The 21110-nt window shown below is 35.6% G+C and overlaps 3 protein-coding genes and 1 long non-coding RNA gene across 4 annotated transcripts in view; 2 read left to right on the top strand and 2 right to left on the bottom strand.

Moving 5' to 3' along the window:
- Positions 1-3521, bottom strand: part of LOC138139830 (uncharacterized) — a 50148-nt gene extending 46627 nt beyond the window's left edge. The window contains exon 1 of the long non-coding RNA XR_011162384.1: positions 3383-3521. This is a non-coding gene — a long non-coding RNA (uncharacterized lncRNA). The remainder of the gene's footprint in view (positions 1-3382) is intronic.
- The window catches only part of L (zinc finger protein Lobe), a 53011-nt gene extending 40531 nt beyond the window's left edge, over positions 1-12480 (top strand). Inside the window, exons 3-7 of the mRNA XM_069060325.1 lie at positions 267-454; positions 1552-1694; positions 2109-2337; positions 9048-10217; positions 10269-12480. Coding sequence (XP_068916426.1) covers positions 267-454; positions 1552-1694; positions 2109-2337; positions 9048-10217; positions 10269-11672 — 3134 coding nt within the window. The 3' untranslated portion in view covers positions 11673-12480. The remainder of the gene's footprint in view (positions 1-266; positions 455-1551; positions 1695-2108; positions 2338-9047; positions 10218-10268) is intronic.
- On the bottom strand, positions 12470-16290 carry LOC138139820 (uncharacterized). The gene is made up of 4 exons (XM_069060337.1): positions 15899-16290; positions 13570-13631; positions 13281-13507; positions 12470-13222 (listed from the first exon to the last, which is right to left on the bottom strand). Exons 1-4 carry the CDS (start codon positions 16000-16002, stop codon positions 12515-12517), a joined length of 1101 nt encoding a protein of 366 aa, XP_068916438.1. The 5' UTR covers positions 16003-16290; the 3' UTR covers positions 12470-12514.
- Positions 16291-17295: 1005 nt separating this feature from the next.
- On the top strand, positions 17296-20853 carry Sec5 (secretory 5). The gene is made up of 10 exons (XM_069060322.1): positions 17296-17587; positions 17637-17789; positions 17839-18118; positions 18171-18352; positions 18496-18710; positions 18764-19219; positions 19272-19622; positions 19673-20460; positions 20513-20569; positions 20623-20853. The coding sequence occupies exons 1-10, from the start codon at positions 17479-17481 to the stop codon at positions 20720-20722; spliced, it is 2691 nt and encodes an 896-aa protein (XP_068916423.1). The 5' UTR covers positions 17296-17478; the 3' UTR covers positions 20723-20853.
- Positions 20854-21110: the final 257 nt, after the last annotated feature.

Raw genomic sequence — 21110 nt, 5'->3', positions numbered from 1 at the left:
CGGGTGAAGCATGTCTGCGTCTCCCCGGATCGAAACTAAAAACTAATCGTTGACAATTTTGGTCATTGTGAGCGTATCTCGCAACACTAATTGAGACATTTCCCACGGTACGGCGTTGTAGGTGTCGGAATCTCCCATTTTTTGAACGTTTCCTCAATTTAATAATTTCCTAGCTCCATTACACGTATTATAATCACCACCTCCAACGCTCTTTGCCCTCAACACCATCTCGCATTCGAATTCTCAGCATATCCGATCAATTGCAGTAGCCGAAGATGAGACCGCCGCCAGCTCTGCATCTGGCGGCTCAGGATGCGGCGAAACCGTGCAAGGGTATGACGATCTCGCCCAACCGCAGGGGGAGCACGACCAAGAGGCCAAACCGGGCCCCTACAAGTGCACAGTATGTGGCGAAAATTATCTCAAAGAAAAACAACTCAGGGAACACGAACAGGTACGAATTTTCATTTTCAATTCGACATTTCGCGACGCTCGGATAATTGAAATTTCAACTTGTTTCGCTCACGTGACCCAAAACTGGTAAAGTCCAAGAGATAAACCGCATTAAGCAGCATCCAACTGTTCGCTTTGATCTTGCCGACGAAGTTCGAGGCGACAAAGCGGTCGAGCGCTTTAAAAAAGTCCAATTTTCGATACGATCTGGGTCTGGAGAGTTAAAGGGCGGCGTTGGTCGCTGGGTCATGAATGTAGGCGCGAATGGGCATATTATACCAAATAGAGAAGTCATGGTCACTATCTTATTACGTCTTGCTCTGGCAAAATTTAATTAATCTGTGTCCATTAGAATTTTTATTTTGACAGCAGTCGCTCCAAATATCTTGGTTTTTCGACTCGTTTATCGATCGTATCTTGGACTCGTCATATTCAAATGGTCAACTTATTTAGGAGTAGTCAGGATTGAGGAGTGTGCAAAAAACAAATTACTTTTGATTTTGTGACGAACAGCATAAAACCACTGGACTAAAAACTAACACCAGTTTTACAACAGGATTGCAATTTTGCGAGCGTAACAATTGAAAACATTGTAAACGGTGAACTGGCTCTTATTACAAAGCTGTCGTCATCAACCGCACGTCTAAAAATTAGATTTGTTCATTTTTGCAAAGATCTAAGATAGTTCTCTTTTTCACAAATGAATTTCCTTTGACTGTTAGTTGCGAAACGGTCGCAAGGTGAACAAAATTGTGTAAATCTGGGCAACATGTGCAAATCGTTGTACCGAATGTGTGCAAATACGTGTGAAACGGCAAATCCAAAATGGTGAAAAATGTCGATTAAACATCTCAGACCCGGTTAGTTGAGTCCAGTTACGTTATTATGGCCACGCGACAGTCACCATAACCATTTGTAATGTCAAAGGTTAGACAGTAACCCATCATACAACATGTCGCATTGAGCATACGGCATACACCAAGTCGTTTAATTCAATTGGACGAGTTTCACACTACCTGTCCTTAATCACGACTCGTCTTGCTTTAATTTAAGAGTCTTTGGGAAAAATGCGCCCTAGTGAAGACGTCTTTGTTGTAGAGCCACACGGACCATCTACAGTTCACGTGTGCTTATTGCCCACGGCTGTTCAAGCACAAGCGTTCCAGAGACCGTCATACTAAGCTTCATACGGGGGACAAAAAATACAAATGCCAACAGTGCGATTCAGCGTTTTCACGGAGGTATGCATGACAAATTTGAAATTTGTTTAAGCGGCGTGAAGGGTAGGTTGATGGGTTAAAATATTGTCTGGAATAGGAAGTGAGAAAACAAGTTGGCATATTGTCAGGAGTACTGTTAAGGCGAGACATTCGGTCTTCTGATTAAAGAAGACATTCCTGCAGAATGCAATAAACTTGATGTTGCCGTGTGAAACGTAAAATTTACGCCATATGTCGTCGGTACTGAAACTATGTTAATTCACAACGTTTATTCCAATAAAAACACGACCTATCATGCCTACCAGCTATTCAATTATCGCTTATTAAGATTAATTTGCCGACTCGGACTTGTTTGATTTTTGAATAGATTCCTCCATATATGTCACGTTTGTGACGCTGGTTGTTTTGTTCTTTGAGCTTTTGTTCGTTTTTCAGCGATCATCTTAAAATTCATATGAAAACGCATGACAGTCGCAAACCGTATAAATGTGGTACGTGCAATAGGGGTTATAACACCGCTGCAGCTCTATCGTCGCATCAACAAAGTCACTTAAAGCAAGAGTCAAGATCCGGAAGTCGGACAAGTGGAGGAAGCACCCCTAGTCCCGGACTTTTCCGATGCAGTCATTGTACAGAAAGTTTCGGGAAACCAGATCTCTTACAGGTAAGAACTCAACACGCCATGAAAAAGCATTGAAACATTGCGGTCCACTTTAGACGCGTCTCCCCTATACGCAAAATAATAATTTATCGAGTGGAAAACAAAAAAAAAGTCTTTGCATTATATTTCAGAATTGCTTATCTTTGGTTATAGCACACTTTTTAATTTTGATAATATTCATCGATATGTTAATTGACAAGGTGAATTTAAATTGCTAAATAACACTACAGACTCCAATAAATTACTTATGTGTAGTTGAGAAATTTACATAATTTTTTGGGTGTCAATTGCACAATTATTCTATTTTAAATATAATAAACGTGTGACAGTGTGAGCTTTTAGAAATGTGGAAAACAAAAATACATTAGAGTGGAAATTGATTTGACATTGTCAGTCGCAATGAGAGAGCACATATAAAAAATTGTGTTTGAATCGCTTGGTGGCGCTGCTTATTTCTTGTTCTGTCATATTCTGTTTACCAAACTTACATTAAATTTTTAATTACTGTTTATCGAAAAGTATTTAACATATTTTAAATAAAAAGTGAAGCATTTAGCATTTAGTAATGAAATATGGCATAAAGTTAAAATAAATACATTATGGAAGAGTAAAGGGAGTTGTTAGAGGTGTTAGTTCTGTTGCTCTCAGGCAAGCGAAAAAACTTATAATGGTCCGGAAAATAATAGAAAAATATGTATGTAAAACATTTTATCTAAAAATAAACTAAAATCAAAATTAAAATGTGACATAAAGAGTAGATAAATATATGACACAGAATGAAAATAAACGAACCATAGAAAGAGGCAAGAGGAAGTGGTGCTGCTTATTTCTTGTCCGTCATCATTAAAAAGTCCTCTGTGCAATGAAGAATATCAAAAAATATTTAACATTTTATTTAGAAATGAGAAAAATGAATTAACTCAAAACAGGGAGGAATTGTGGGAATCTCTGGTGGCGCAACTTGTCTCCTCTTTCATTGTATTCCGTTTAAAATAATTTGAATTTTAATTGTTCGTGTGAAAAATAATGTTAGGAAGTATGTACTTACCACTCGATGTAAGAATGGGAAGAGTTAAATGCACATCAAAATAGGACACAAAAATAAAATAAACATGAAAAGAAACCAGTTTACTTTGAACACAGCACACTGAGTCATCACGCTCTGACAAGTAGACTTCTGTCAGTAGCGTCACGGTGCGTTCACGAAAAGAGCATTTTGAAATAATCAGATTTAGTAGATGTCAAAAATGGTTAAGTATATATTGTTTGTTTGTGTTTTAATTTTGTTGTAAGGATTTTGAATAGACGCACACAAAACTAATACAAAAAGACAAAAATAGAGTAGAAAATTCAAAACAAAGGGGAATTCATAAAATAATAGGAATAAATATTTTGTTTTAATTATTTAACTACTATGTGGGTCCGTTCGGTACACAATGATTCTTAAATGTAAAATAAATAGATTTTATGATTACATATTAAAATTAGATAGTTTTTATAATCAGTAAAATTAATCGTAATTAAACAAATTCTACACAAAAAATATCCAATATAATAAAAATTATTGGACATCCCATTTGAGAATAAAAATAAATTTTTACAATACAAAGCCCCTTCAGTACAAGAATTTTGCCAAACAAAATAAAACTACATACATAGTAAAATACAATAGGAATCAAATAAAATTTCTCACAGGTGAAACATTAATTAATCATAATAAAAGATCAAATAAGATCAAGATTGTTCAATTGAAAAATGAAATGAAAAAGTTTAAAATAATTTAATTTATTCTTGTTTGTATTACATATTTTAATAATTACTAAAAAAAAATTCGCTTTGCATACGGAGCACTAGTTCCTTTCAGAGAAGCTCATAATCGGAGAGAATCCGATTATTTCTTATAATAATGTTAGCTGCATTTCACCTTCATATATTGGGTGTTATGGAAGTCCACGTAATAAATTTAACCATCAATAGAACTCGTTAAAATAAACATTTTTTCCGCAAATTCTTCAAAACAGAGTTAAAATTAATTATAATTTGAACCCTAAAATTCACACCCGCTCATGTGTTTACACATCCATTGATAACGAAACACGAAAAAAAAAATTACTCGATTAAAATACTCGAATTAAAAACAGTAAAAACTGTTAGTATTAGAACAGCGATCGTTCTTTCTTCAAAAAACTGTTTTTGTCGAAGGTAAAATAACAAGACCTAATTTTTTATTGGACAAATTTTTCAATTTTAGGAAAACTTCTTGCTTTAACAATTTTACGAGTTGAACTTGGACATTTTTATTCTGGTTAGGCCCGAGAACTTTAGCTCGAGGGTTTAACCTTTGAATAAAAATGCCCAAATATCAACGAGTAAAATTGTCTAAAGCAAAAATGTTTAAGTGAAAATTGGGAAATTTATCAAATATAAAAAATTAGGTCGTGTTATTTTTCGCTTAATTTTTCGATTAATTCCAAAATACAAACTTTAACGTTAGGTAGTTTATCTACTACTTTACTTTATTTTGCCCTACGGGCTTTAAAGGATTCCTATACCTTACACAGTTCCAAATAAACTTACAATTCCAAAAATAATTCTTTTTTTTTTAAATTAACATACATTTTCTTTTATTCCCCACCCCTCTCCTTCTCTATCCTTTCCCTCCTCTTCCATACCTCTTTCATCCATCCTATCTCTCTTCCGTCTTCGTTCAGTATTTCTCCCCGTTCCTTTTCCTCCCTCTCTCTCATTTCACCGCATCCTCTCCACATGTGCTCGATCGTCTCTCTCTCCTCACGGCACATCCTGCACATTCTTTCCTCCTCCTCCATCCAGTACTTGTTCTCTCTCTCTTCGTTCCCACATCTAAATCTCGCCATCATTTTCTTTTCTTTCGTGCTCTCTCTCCCCAGAAACACCGGAACATCCTCTGTCACGCACCTCTCATACCCCCTGTTGTACCTCGATTCTTTGATTCTCTCCCTTCTCTCTTGCTTGTCCGTATCTCTGTCCCTCTCGCTCAGCTCCGCACACATCCATCTTCCTTCCGCTCTCACTCTTTCCACTTCCTCGCTGGCATACCCGTTCCTCCTACAGTACTTCTCTCTCTCCTTCTCATCCGCGTTCTTTTTCTTTTCTCTATAGCACTCAGTCAGTATCCTGCATTCTTCCCTTCCGCCCATTCTGTCCTCGAACTTTGCCGGTCTCTTTCCCGCTTTTATTCTCAGCTTGCTCCTCTTGCACTCTTCCTTCACTATGTACCCTGGTGTTTCTCTGTCCACTCCTAGCACCCATCTCAAATATTTCTCTTGCACTCTCTCCACCTCCTCCTGTTCCTTCCATCCCCATATCTCTGCTCCGTACATCAGCACGCTCTCCACCATGCTCTCGAACAAAATCATTCTCCTCCCGAACTAGCCTCCCCACATTCTCTCTCCTATTCCCCACACACATCCAACTACCTTGTTCGCCTTCCTCACTACCTCTCTCACTTGCGCCCTGACTGTGGCTGTAGGTCGTGTTATTTTTCGCTTAATTTTTCGATTAATTCCAAAATACAAACTTTAACGTTAGGTAGTTATTTATTTATAATACAGTTATTAAAAATACAATTATTAAAAACAATTTGAGAATCTGACAGGAGTAGCATGCAATTTTAATCACTTTTGACAGATGACAGAGTAGCAGGACGTTTTAATCGCGATAAACGTTTTTGATTGGATAAAAACAAGCGCTCTGATTTGCTGAACACGCTTGTTTGATATACGTGAGAATTAATCACACAAAAACATTTTCACTCGCTCTTTCGTTTCAATTGATTATCCCATGAGCGAAGTGTCAAATAAGTGATTAGAAAAATGTAAAAAAAATATTCGATTAAAAAAAGATCAATATGTAAAAACTGTTTATTTTAAAGTTCTATTTATTGGTGATTAAATTTATTACGTGGACTTCCATAACACCCGGTACGATTATACCGGGTGATCAAGAAGGATTGTTTAAGTTGGCAATACAATTAAGAAATTTTTTTAATTGGGTTATTTATAACACTGCAACTGGATATGTTTTGTTGGTTTATTTGACAAATATCTGATATAGGTATAGCATTAACAACGACAAGCCACCAACACCCGGAAGTTACTCCTGTTATACGATTTAAAATACGATCCAGTGTTACCAACTTAAACAGTCCTTCTTGATCACCCCGTACATCAACTAACATAGACAGACTCTGTCACCAAATCTTGATTTTTTACTTGTTAATGTAACTTTGTATATGTACAGTTTCTAATAATTCTTTCTCATTTTGTTTATTTTTACTATATTTACTATCACTTTTATTATATTTTTTAATTACTTTTTGATGATCACGTATCTATCTTGAGGGTTCAATTAATAACTTTTTCTTATGTAAAATTCGTTCCATTTTATTACCAAATGTACGATTAAATCTTCCTACAATTGTAGCTTTATTTTAAGTTCCAGTACTGTAATGATTAATACTGTATTTTAATGCCCAATATAATGAAAGGTTTCGAAATATCAATTGTTCTTCTATTTTGACTAATATGCAAATCTTTAAGTTGTGTAAAATGTATACCAGCACGTTAATTGGGTTGCCTATCTTCGAAGGCAAAAAATAAATGCTTGTGCGTAAAAATGGCTGTGCAGTGTGCACTGTTCTTTCAGTTGACGTTATTTTATTTAATTCTTGTGTTTTTTCCGCGATCTATTTTATAAATTAATTGACTCAATTTGGTAAGGTAAGTAATACTACTAGATAAAATATCCAAAATTTATTGAAGCCATGATAGTTATAGATATAAATTTTCTAATTGCGGGGGTTACCCCCCTAATGTGTAAACCACTACATAAATAAGTACAAAATACCTGTATTTTTTGATCATTTACAGATCGCACAAAAAATGGAAGAAAAACGTTATGGAGTGAAAATTTTTCTTATAAAAGAGCTAAAGCTATTTCAGTTATGAAGAAAGAAAAGAAGAACTATACCGTTTCTTCGTGAAATTATCTACTATTATAAATTGTTGTTGTTAGATGTATCATGAGATAAACAAAACAAAGAACTGTTTTATTATGATTGTTTTATTGTTACAGATCATCTGAAGAAGAGTAAAAGGATGACAACCTGTTGAGGAACTCAAACATAAAAATAATGTTCTCGCAATTCGCATGATGAAAGTTTAACCTATGAAAGGGCTACATAAAATTTATTCATTGTACATTTTACTCGTTATTGAATAATTTATTTTGATATTAAATAAATAAAACAATTGTTTTTATTGTGGACAGTAGTAATTTATTTGTGCTATAACTACAACAAAACTACCTTCAATTTATTCATTCTACCTTATCACAATGAGATTATTTTTATAACTTAAGTAAGATAAATAATTCTGAAAGCAATATTTTGAACAGTTTATGAGTTATAACTTCCTTACATGCAGTTTTCTACATTCGATTTATTTCCGAGATGATTTATAAATTATTCACACGATATACCTCTTTCAGGAGTTTTCTCATAGATAGGTAATTCATCCATTTTTAAATATAAGAGTTATAATTGTATTTTCATTGTTATCTCATGGTTTCTTTAAAGAAATAAGTCGAAAATTTAAAAAATCTAGATACTTAGAGTTCTGCTAACGGCTGAAGGGACATTTGGTGGGGGAAACTTGCGCGGTTCAAATATCGAACCAATAGCAACTACTCTTATTTACTCTCTGCTAATAATGGAACGAACGAACGAAATAGCATTGTTGCACATCCCCACCTAATTTCCCTTCACGAAGCAACTGGAGTCTACATTGTTTTATTTTTTCTGTTTTTAAAAGTAACTGAAAATGAAGAGAAGTAGAGCAAATAGATTACTAAGGGCCAGTTTACAGAAGCGAAATTAAGTTAATCGTAATCAAATATGTACGAGATTAACTGAACACGTGATCAGATTGAATTGAACCAATCTAAGTTTCGGATTCATGGGTTAATTGCGCATTAAAATTTAATTCGAATTAAATATTTAATTATTTTTCTATAAATTGACCCTAGGGTAAGCGTCGCTCGAATGACTTAAAATTTTAAAATAAACCCTGTCAGTTCAAATTTTGATTTCTGTGCAGCTTTATTAGTGTGCTGTTCTCAAAGTAAACGGGTTCTATAGTTGGTTGTTCTACTAGTCTCTTTTTATCATGTTACGTTAAAAAAAAAAAAAAAAACATTTTTTTATTTTTGCAAAAAGAATATTAAGAATCACACAAAAAGGGTCAAATTAACATGAAAATGTAACAAGGGAAAATAAATAAAGGCTAACACAAATATTTGGTGGTGTTGTTTATCTCCTGTGATCTTTAATAAAGTCACACTAAATTTTTAAATTTTTGTGCATACAATGACGTAATTGATTTGATAACATATCAGGTGGTGATACATATTTAAATATTTTGTTGGATTCATATACTTTTTTGTCATATTCCACTTAAAAAATCAAACTTTTTAATGATTTAGCTAAAGAAGACAAACAGTGTTACTTTGGATTTAAAAGATATTACAAAAAAAAGAAAAATTACTCAAGAGAAGTAAAAAGAACTAAATGTTGCTTAGTTACCTAATTAGGAGAATTTCAAAATGACTACATGTAAAATATTTTTATTTCACAGTGGCTGAGCTACGAGCGTTAATTATAAATTATATTTTAGAATCATATGGCAATGGTCCACAGTGATACAGAATCATCATTGAGTCAGACTCCCGAACCACTCTCCGAATACCAGAACCAGATAGAAGACTTAAAGATAGTTTGTATGTACTGTTCTAAAGAATTTCCGAGCTTGGACTTGATGTACCAACACACGAGTGTCGCCCATCGGGACGTACCAAATGGCGTCTCAACTTCGGTGTCCATGCCATCTCCTGCGATGCAAAACTCCCCAAAACAAGAAGTCTGCCAAAACGGAACCCCCACCTACTCCTGTGATAGATGCACGATGCAGCTTGATTCCATACAAAACTTGAAAAATCACATAAATAATGTGCACTGGAGACCTACCCTCTCACCAAATCCGGTCAAAGACTACGGAAACTATCTCGGAATCGAAAAGAGTTATTCCCCTTTCCAGACGCAACCAACAGATCTTAGCAGGAAAAAGAAAAGTGATGAGAGCTCCGACAAAGCTACAAAGAAAAAGAAACAAGATCATCAACACTCGCCTACGACGATCAGTCCGTATGATTCAAACGACAAGCCGTGCATTTGTTCATGTTGTTACGCACAGTTGCCCAATTTCAAGAGTTTCCTCCACCACATGGAATCTCACGTGGTCTCGTCGAACAACTCGCTGTTGGGATTTTGTCCAGTCTGTGGAGAACCAGGACGCGATCCTGTTTCCTTCACCAATCACATATTCAGCCACGCCATTGCTCAAGTACCTGGACGTTGTTGTTACACTTGTAAAAAGTCGTTCGAGCGTTTGGAAGAATTGCAAAAACATCTACTAGATGTCCACGTTGTGTCGGTGTTCAAGTGTTCGATTTGTAACGACATATTTGACACAAAAATCTCGATGCAGCTGCATTTGACCAACAAACACAGCGACGAATGCAAGCACTTCAAGTGCTATCTGTGCAGCAATCAGGTTTTTCACGACAGACTCTCAGCGGAACTGCACATTTCGATGAAGCACTATCAACAGTTCACTCCTTGCGTCGGTGCCAATCAACCTCTGCTAAGATCGCAGTACCAGACAGAACTGGATGCCAGATTCAGAGAATATAACTTGCTCTTTCAGTGCACTTTCTGTCACAAGACTTTCAAAGATCAGTACTCCCAGTACATACATATTTTGAAGGAGCACAACGAAACCAAAGAGGTGAGAAATTTTGGATTCCGTTTGAAATGTCTAGAGTTTAATGTGTTACAGGGTGAAAAATTTATTCTGGATTCTGCTGTAAATCAAAATCCGTCCAGATCGCCCAATTTCATGTTTCCAAAAATTTTGACTCCAGATCATGTGGGGATGGACGCATCAAATATGGAGACGGTCTACACTTGTGATATTTGCAACCGCAGCGACATAACATCTGAGACGGACCTGATAAGTCACAAGAAGGTCCACCACAGCAAGAATAAAATCGGGCCAGTTAGTCTGCAGTGTGCGTACTGCAACGAGTACTGCAAGTCTCGGAGCGACTTGGAAAACCACATGAAGACCCACCAAGTGACTTGCGGCAAAGGCAAACACAAGTGCAACATTTGCGACGAGATCTACTCCTCAACTCTGACCCTAGCGGACCACAAACTCACCCATTGTAAAATCGTAGAAGGGAACAGTTGCGTTCAATGCAAGTCTGTTCTGAGCGACGAGCAATCTTTCTACAGCCACCAGTTGCAACACAGTAACAGTCCGGCCAAGCCAAACTCGCAGATCTCTCTACCAGCGAACTGCATAATCTGCTGCCAGACTCTCCAGACCGACGTGGAGATAAAACTCCACGCGAAATTCCACCTGAAACACTTGACCCAAAAAGAGTGCTTGTGCGGTGTGTGCAATAAAGTCTTCGACAGCCAGAGCGGTCAAGTCGTAAACAATTACGAAAAGTCGTCGGAGAACATTAGCATCTTCTTGTGTAAAGACTGTAACGCTAAAAACAACAATTCGAACAGTTCTGATTGCGACGTGAAGAAAGTGTTAACTCCGGGGAAACAGTTCGCTTGCATCCAGTGTCCGCAGACTTTCGAGAGTGAAAGCGACGTGCAAAGCCACGCCGCCATGCACATGTTAAACGAAGGAACAAACTTAGAGTGTCGCCTGTGCAAGCAAGTGTTCTCGTCTCCGTTGAAGCTGCAGACCCATCTGATCGAACACAACTTCTACGGGATGAATCAATATAGTTGTTATGTGTGTTCTTCAGTTTTCACCGCCGCCAGTGGTTTGCAGAACCACATCATCGGCCACGGTTTAGACAGTAGGCCCTATGAATGTTCCCAATGCCAAATGAAATTCTTCTTTAGAGCAGAACTAGATAATCACAGATTTGTCCACATACTCCAGACGCCCGCAAATGTCCAAAAATCCTCCTGTTCCATTCCTAACGGTGTCGACATCATGTACGAGAATAAGACAAGTCCCCACTACAAAATATGTAAATACTGTTCAAATTCGTATCTTGACAACTCGTTTTTCTTAGAACATTTAAATCAGTGTCCCTTCAGAGTAAGTCCAAAGCGAGAGAATTTTGATACCACGAATGATGTAGACAATAATATAAAACAAGAAGTAACTGAAATCACGTCAGAAGTGGTCATTGAAAAAGAAGAGCAATAAAATGTCATTGTAGATAGACTACCTATTGTTAGAACAATGATAATAAGACTTTTATACGTATTTTAATTTATTATATGGGTTTAGACAGTAGGATGGAATTGTGATAATTTTTTAGTTGTAGTAGGGTGAATGGTAGTATTTATATCCAGTTTGCACGCAATTATATAAAAAGATACACATTAAAATGGGTCCACTGACTAGGTATAGTATTTATTTCAGCGTTTATCAGGGGTGCAGACTTTTTTTCCGCGTTACACTCATTTTCTACGCAAACTGTATCGATTTGTACATGTTACCACCACAAAAGTACAAAAGTTTTTCAAATTTCCCACCAATCCGTTCAGTCGATTTTTCACCAAAGACGCGCCGAAAATGCCAGAAGAAAGATATCGTTTCCTTCTTGTACCGGGTGTGACCGCAGAACTTTTCGACTTCCAGATAATAAAATTTCTAGTGATGGTTCCATTTAAGAATATATATTTATTTATCCACAACAAAAAGATCAATTCGAAATGTACGCTTTTTGGGAGAACACCCGGTATAAAATTTGTGACCCCGCGAACGGATAAACTGTCTCGTTTTCGGCGTCTTAAATTCGTTCGAAAGTCAGACAACTCTGTGGCACCGTCCATTAGAATTATTTTGTTGATTTTATTAATAGATTGTAATTTGATTGTTCATCGACTAGTTACAGTGTTATTAATGAGAATGTATAGGAATCTACTATTCAGTTTTTGGTATCTTGGATTCTTTGTTTCTGTTAAGTTTTCATTTATAAATCAGTAATAAAACATTAATATAACTGCAACGTGTATTTCATTGTGCACAAAAACTACTGCGAGTTACACTCCCAGGAGAATATTTTTGGATAATTTATTTTTCCTCTGCTTCGGAATCGGAACTGCATCATCGTTACTATTTTCGTCAATTACACTTTTATTACAAACACTGTTATTATTGCTGCCATCAAGGTCATCGCGTGATCCTGTTATGAATAAAGAAATTCTTCCCGTGTATGTGTTACACTCGTTTAATTCGTCTCGAGACCCGGCGATGTAGAGTGATTTTTTTTCGTGATAAAGGAAATTTTCCTCCTCGGTCTTCTGATCGTCTTCTTGGTTCTCAGGTTTGGTGTCAATTTGTTCGTCTGTCTTCATATTGCAGGTAATATCGTTCACGATTAACTCTTCGGAAGTATCCGACTTGTCGTCTTTATCTATCAATTCTTTTGATTTTGAATCTTCCTTCTCTTCATCTGCCTTAGCAGCATCCGTATCGCCGGGACACGATATCACTAAGTCTGGAATGTTATTGTTTGATTCGGTCTTCTCAGCTTCTTCTTTGATGATTACATTGTTATTGGTGTCGTCTTTCAATTTTTCCATTTCTTTGTTGAAATCCTTTAAATCACTTAATATTGTGTCTTTTCTGCTCTCCGTTTGGTATTCTTCCCGATTAGTATTACTTGTCGAAAATGAATAATCTGTTTCGGTGGAAGTCAAACTCCAGTGCGAACCTCTCGTAGGAACTTCTAAGTTATCATCGTTCACCTAAAAAGAAAAAAAAACATCAAAATCACATCACAATTAAAAATTTTACAAAACTTGCATTTTGACTAGAAAATGATTTGGGAGGTAACGGAGCTCTTTTCTTTCCTTTTCGTCTTATAATCCTTGACACACTTTGTGTGTCGCTTTCTTCTCCTTCTTCGAACGGATTAGGTCCTGAAGTATCCGCGCGTAGTTGACTTTTTGACAGTCTTTCGCGGAATCTTGAACGTGGAAGAGCATCTGCTTGTGGACCAGAATACGACAAAGGTAAACGTCTGACTGTGTCTGTCAAAATACAACTTGAATTATTATTTACAATTATCCATCACTTAACAAACTGTCCATACCGTTTCTTTGACGAATTACAACATCTTCTTCTTCTTTCTTTTTTACTCGAAAGGATTGCCTCCTGCAATTATAGACAATCGATTTAGTTAACGATCGACGTGAAATATTTTTATTTATGACAATGATGTCAGTGCAAGCGTCCTCGACTACTTTAGAATCAATTCTATCATCCAACATAATGGACTGTCGAGGTGTATACACTTCCGCTGACTTATATAGGTGGGTCACTATTTTAAAACACCAAATGAAATAAATTAGTTTCCCATTTTCTTCATTACAACGTGAATATGTATTTTGAAGGTTACTTCAATCAACGACCAATTGTAATGTATAATTGCGTTAAGTAGTTTTAATTTCTTAACTGCTCCTGTTACAGTATTGTTACCTTCTTTTTAATAAAGGACGTCTTGAACTAACTCAATTATAAAATCATAGATTTCATGAGTGTTTATTAAATTCGCTGCTTATTTCAATTAGTTTAAGTTATCAAGACATTATGTGATACGTCCTGCCCTACTCTAGTCAGACTCCATTACTCAGTGGAATAACAGCCTGACAATACACCTTAGCTCGTGGAGTCTTTGCACTAATAAAAATATTTGTTGAACTATTGTAGATTTATCTCTTTTTTAATTCAAATTTTACGAGCACAAAAACCTAAACTGTGATTCGCCGGAAGTGACTCTAAACCTTTGTTTCCAATCGAACTATACATTTAATAATTTAGTAAGAATTCCATTTTTCTACCATACAATACGACACAATTGAGCCACAATTTTTTCCACTAGAATGTCTCTAATATGTTTAAAATTGAACTGAAGCAATTATGATGATTTCAGTATTCGTATTGTCTCAGGTCGTTTTATCAAAGTGCAAATTAGCATGAACAAATAAAATAAATAAATGAAATAAAAAAATAACACTGAAATGGAAAAAACCTGTGATTCATTAAATTTAATAGACGCATTTTTAAAAAGACTTTGTTTATTTTGTCACAATGGAATGTTACTGTCTCCTGTTGTATAAACAAAAAGAATCAATTTTTTTAATAAAAGAGTTTTTACAATATTATCAGCACTTCATTATACCGGAGTGTGATAATTAAATTATATAAAGTGAATAGCGGATCCAAATATGCCGACAAATTTTAATACAGTCACTTTCTTTCCTATTAGGTATGTACGGATGCAACACAAAGCTTACATAAAGGAAAAATTAATAGAGGTACAATCGTGCTTCGATTAACTCTAGTCCCAACCTCCATTTTGACATAATTAAAATTAATATCTCTTTTATTGCGTATGAATTCGATAAATATAATTAATGTTTAAGCTGGTATGCAGTAACAATACAATTCAATAGTGGTAGTCAGAGCGTTGACAGTTAGGTGAAAGACCGAAAACGAACACAACTCGATTTTATTTCGCCGTAAAATATTTGTAAAGTACCACAGAGTTCACCTTTTTAGTACAAATAATAAAATTCTGGTAGCTATTAAACAAAACCAATTTTTAGACCTTTAACGGGTGTGTTAACCTTCTCCTTGCAATATCATAAAGACAAGTATGCAGAAGATGGTAAATTGTCACAAGTCAATTAATTTGGGCATTTATTAATACGGCATGACTTTATTTGCCCTTTACAAACCACAGGTACTAACTATCGCAATAATTTTGCACACACGCACCGCTAATAATAGAATGTTATCAATTAATAATCTTAAGTGATATTTTCACGGGTCAATATTTGTTTTATAAGAAAACACTTAAAAATATCTAATCTAACCTGTCAACAAAATTAACACAAAAGGTCTAGTTTCCACTTACGTTTGTAAATTTGGGTCAAAATAATTAAAATTGCCTGAGTTATGGTCAATAAAATCCTCATTTATTGAGTAGCGATTTTAAATATCTTGGAAAATAAAATATAGTAGGTACGCGACACGTTTTATTAACAAGTGCAGATAACTCGAAAGAAAAGTTATCATAAAACAAATAGACAAACCTTATTACCTAAGAAAATAGAATTCTTGAAATTATGAAATAAAAATATTGGATTGATAAAATTTTAGGAGAAAGCGTACCTACGAATCTATAGCAAAATTCAAAATCGAACAAACATACATGTGGTGCCTCTGACTGAGGTAAATTTAAAATAAAATTACCGACAGTCTCATTATCTGATATTACTTATCGTACTTAATATAATAAGCCAGTTTTATTGTGACTTGACGCAGAAATATATTTAGGCCCGATAAAAATTTAAATGACTTAAACTATGTGTTTCACTAGTCATGCATTTATGTACATATTCAAAAAAAATACTTACAGGTTTCGCCCAAATTCTTTGAAGGAATTGCGAATTGTCAATTTGCTTTTTGACTTCGCGTTCTCGGCGAAAGGATTCAAATATTCAGGATAATTGTTGCTCATTTTTTTCTTTGATGCACAACACAACTGACTTAATAACACATACGTAAGGAAGAGTACTGTGAAATCATACTATTCCCCACCACGGAGTATACACTGTGACGTTACACTATGAGGTGTTTCCATTACTTTTGGGATAGAAATCGCTTCGAAGTTTAATGCTTACAGTGTAATTAGTCTGACAGATTTAAACCGCACATCTTGACAACATGATTCGACAAACACTGACAGAATCTGAATTGTTAGAATACTGAGTGTTCCAGATAAATGCGTCGCTGCAATTGTTCGTTCTATATAGACGACCTCGAAAAAAATAATCAATAGTACGGCTCTCCCGAATGCAGCAAATCAATTATTTGGAACGAAGTAATTTTCACTGATTGGTAATAACCGAATTGAAAGAATTCTTAAACCAGCAAGAACCGATTGAACTTGTTCCGGCAATTTTTTTTTAATTTCCTTTATTAGGGCCACATATGAAGTACGCATTTTTGATACACAATAGTCTAAAAAGAAAAATAATTGTATTGTCTAAAAATAATTCGATTTAACTTAAGTTGTAAGCTTGTAAGTTGTAACACAAATCATTCTACGCTGTTACGCACGAATTGATGATGACATAAGTACTTATTTCTATTCTAGTGCCTTCATCTAGACCTAAAATCACACACAACACCCAAATATTTGCATTGTGATCTTGAAAATTTAAAATCAAGGTCGTATTTGCATAATTAAGTATAAATAAAAATTAAGACGTTATATTTCTTTACCAAAGGCACTGCAGAGCTGAAAACGTGCAACTTGCACAAATGATTTTTTTTCTGTTCTAGGGCAGTACTGCATAATTTCTTTTTTTTATAATATGATCATTTTGTGAAACGGACAAAATATATAATTAATTCTTTCAGTAGCTTAGTTGTTTTAAATTTATGGTGACAATCTTTTTCTGCGTTTTTACGCTTTAAAAATTAAATCCTCAAACAGCTAATGCAACACAGGGCACTCGTTGGTTTATTAGGAATTCCTATGCAAATTAGAGACTTGATGACTTAATTCGCACTTTGCACAAAATTGAGTAATTGACTTAAGAGCGTACTTGATAAACGCATGGTAATAAATTTTCATCAAAACCAACGCTTGTGGTTGAGTGAACACTACACCAAATTAGTATTTAATGATTATTTAATTTTTTTTACTCTGAACACAATTCAAGAATTCAAAAAATGCTCCCCAAGTCTACACGTATAAAATTTAAATTTGGCGCCTATTTCCTAGCTGCGACTTGCCCCCAACGCGGCGCTGTTGTTGTTGTTGTAATAATGTAAACGTCAAATGTCAAAGTAAAAAGAAAAAATCATTTTAATTTGTTTATTTAAAAGAGAATGTGTTAATAAATGATGGCGAATGATTTTTTATAACTGGAATAAGGCCCACGATGAATTTTTAAACTAGGAGGTGTGTTCAATTTAATTTGATAGAATGGCACCGCCCCCTGTCGTAACAGGGTTAAGCCCTAACGAGGGTCTTCCAGGGACACGAATTACAATAAGAGGAGAGAATTTTGGTTCAAAACCGACAGATCTCATAGGTAAAATTACTCATTGTTAAATAAAAAATGTGCAAGTAATTTTTGTCAGGGTTGTCAATTTGTGGATTTGACTGTTTGCTGTCAGCCGAGTGGAAGACTCCAAATAAAATTATCGCAATTTCTGGACCTGTTAAGGGTAAAGGTGAAGTTATTGTCACCACTAGATATGGAGGAGTTGGTACTTGCAGTGTCACATTTAAAGGTACACAGTTGCATATTTTTTTACTGTTGATTTATGTGTAACAACTTAGGTTATCATGAGACTATTGGTCCAATGAAAGAAAGTGCAGTGTGGGTTGAGGAAACCACCCCCTTGTTTGTCTGGGGGCGTCACTCATTATCCCCTAGCAGTTACCAACAAGAAGATCCGTTAGGTTTGTCTGTTGAAGGCAATGAGAAGAAATTCCCTGAAGAAGATTTAATGTCTTATTTTCCGGAAAAGTCAGGGGATATTGCAGCAAATAATTTTTCAGCAGGGTGGTTTCTTCTGGAAAATCATCATGCCACATCTTTCAATGATTTACAAGCTGGGTATTTAGAGATTCTTTATCTAAAGATTTTGTTTAAACATTTGTGATTTCAGTTTGTTGCATTTAAGAAGAAAAGTTGAAGGACAAAAAGAGGGACAGTTGTCATTTTTAAAGGCTAACATTGGATCAGTCACAGATCAAATTGACACACTGACTAATTTGAGAGAAAAGCATGAAGCTGACCTTCACAGGTTTGGAAGTGAGCCAACGTTAAAATTGGAGAAGTCTATTAAAGGTAGGAGCGTTAATGTTTCTATTTTAATGTAGAGGGCGTTAAACGTAACGTAACTTTGTGTTCATTTTTCAAAATGATACAAAATTGCATTTGAATAACAAAGTAGTGGAAATGTAAACGTGTGTCACTTATTTCGTTTCTAGAATCGGAAAGGGAGGGTCGTAAATTATTTGACGATGTGCTAGCAAGGAGGGACAGAGCAGAGAAAACGAGAAACGCCCTGAATGTACTAGCCAGATTTAGGTTTTTGTTCTGTTTGCCTTGCGTAATAGACAGAAATATAAAGAAGGGCGAATACGACATCGTTATAAATGATTACATAAGAGTAAAAAATTTATTTAATAAAACTGATGTGCCTGTAAGTTGGGTAATTGCCGCGTAGGCGTTGTTTACTAATTCAAAATTTTTAAGATATTCAAGTCTGCACTTAATGAAGTAGAAAAACGAATTAAAGATCTTCAAACGAAACTTCATCTGGATCTAAAAACAATGCCAATAACAGTAGAACAACAGAAACGCTTAATTAGATACTTAGTTAATTTAGACTGCCCGTATGATCCAGCCTGGGACGCCATCAAGAGCCGTTCAAATTTCATTAACGAGAAGATAAAACAAGTCTATAATTTTCACAACACAACGGACAAAAACGACGCCAACAAATCAAAATCTAATGTTACGTCGAAATATTCAAAGTATAACCCTCCGGCGCCATCTGACTTAAATACAATTCCAGCGAACGTAAATTTTGTAGATGAGATCTGTCTGAGCATTTCAGAAACTTTTCCCGACCTCTGGAAAATAGGACAAGCCTATTTTTCAGGAGAACTGAGGGTCAAAGTCGAACCCGGCCGCCATGTTGAATTTAAAGTAAACCAATAAATTCACATTTGGTACACCATTTAATTGAGATGTTTTGTAGCATATAGTCATGACAATAATGGAGAGTTTTTGTAAGTCGATACGATCTTCTGTTATACCGAATACGTTAGATAAGAACGATAAAACAATTTTGGGACCCTGGACAATCCCAGAGCTTGAAGAAGTGGCGCCTTTTTTACCAGAACTCTTAAGATGCGTCAGATCTACGTACATCGCTTTGATTAAGCTAGATTTGCCAAGTGAAGCTTTAGATATAGTTTCGTCACTTCTGCTAGATTTGAGGATACACTGTATGAGCACGCTTTTCAAAGAGGCTGCAGAACAAATTAAGCAGTTGAATGAAAATTGGAAAATTGATTTTAGTGGCGATTATGTGGGAATCACAGAACTGGTAGTTTTGTGTGGATTGTTTCTTAATGTATCTAACATCAAGTTTTTCAGCCAATTAAATTTGAACAAATTATTCAAGATGTCATTCAGATAGTCAAAGAATCAGTTTTGTCCACAGAACATAGAGAAACGTCACTCTTAGAAAACCCTACAGCTAACAAAGAACTAAATAAACAAATCGAAGCGGTCCTGACGTCGTTCCATAACGTCCTCAACAACCTTTCGTCTGACGAAGGATGTGACGACGACGAAGACAATTCTCCTGTAGTCTCTCAGTTAATAGGTACGCCAGTAAATGGCTATAAGGCGAATTACACAAACAATAACATGCCAATCTGGGAACACAGATTGTTAATAACATTGTCGAATTGTTTGTATACAAAAAACGTAGTTTTTGCGAATATTTTGAAAAAATTCAAGGAGAGCGGTTTTCCCGCACCGGAACATCCAGTTAGAAACGCTAAAGATAAACTAGACGCACTAGAAAAGTCAATATTAGAAAAATACTTAGAACAGAAGAGCGACCCTTTAGTCGGTACGATCGAACCGTCGATGTATTTAGGTAGATTCGATTGGGACGTCGACATTACGCCCAACAGTATCAGACCGTACGCCAAAGAATGCATAAACAACGTCATTCACGTACATTCAGAAGTCAATAGTATCTCATCCTCGCTGCTAGAAAGTGTACTTCCCCAAGTTGTCCTAACAATCGCTGAAGAGTTGTACAGACTTATGTCTTGTGTTCAGAAATTTAGCAAGAGCGGAGCGCAACAGGCCACGGCGGACATCAACGCTCTTCAGATATTTTTTGATCACTATTGCACTCCAAAAGCTAGGTATTTGGATAATATATATGTCAGAAAAAAAATTGAATCTGTTGTGTTACAGAAGTTACTTCCAAGAGGCCCTCGATATTATTCCGCCGTTAGAAAACGCAGAGGCAACGTGAGTAGTAGTGCCGTTGTAGCGTGACGTACTATGAATGTGTATTATTCTAGGGTGGTTCAAGATATCTTAAGACAGTGTAAGGCTCGAATGAGAATACAATTCCTGTGTCTCACTTCTCAAGCTAATGGGCCAGTGAAGAGATCTCATTAACCCACGACAAGCTTAGTGTAACTGTGATTCTATTGTTGCTCATTATTACTGTTTTTGAATCCATTTCTGTTTATTTTTTAACTGATGTAAACTATGTATAAATTATCAAATACATGTATATAAGTATTGTATTTAGATTTTATAGTAAGCTGCCTTTTTGTTACAGTTGAAGCCCGTAAGTTACTTTAGTGTTGGTAATATAGATGGGGTAAGCTGTAGGTGTTCAACATAGATGTCAATATTTTTCCCACAAACTTGCTGTATTAGTGTAGTTTGAGTGATTCCCGCAGAGCGCTAGTAAACTGGTACTATTTGGGGATATTATTCATCTTAAGTTTTTGTCACTGAGAATTTTTCTTATTTAAATGACATTTTGATTTTCAAGATT

Source organism: Tenebrio molitor, chromosome X (assembly GCF_963966145.1).
Source record: "Tenebrio molitor chromosome X, icTenMoli1.1, whole genome shotgun sequence".
Taxonomy (NCBI): Eukaryota; Metazoa; Arthropoda; class Insecta; order Coleoptera; family Tenebrionidae; genus Tenebrio; species Tenebrio molitor.
Note: the sequence above shows the minus strand (reverse complement) of the source record. Positions and strands in the feature narration are given on the sequence as shown.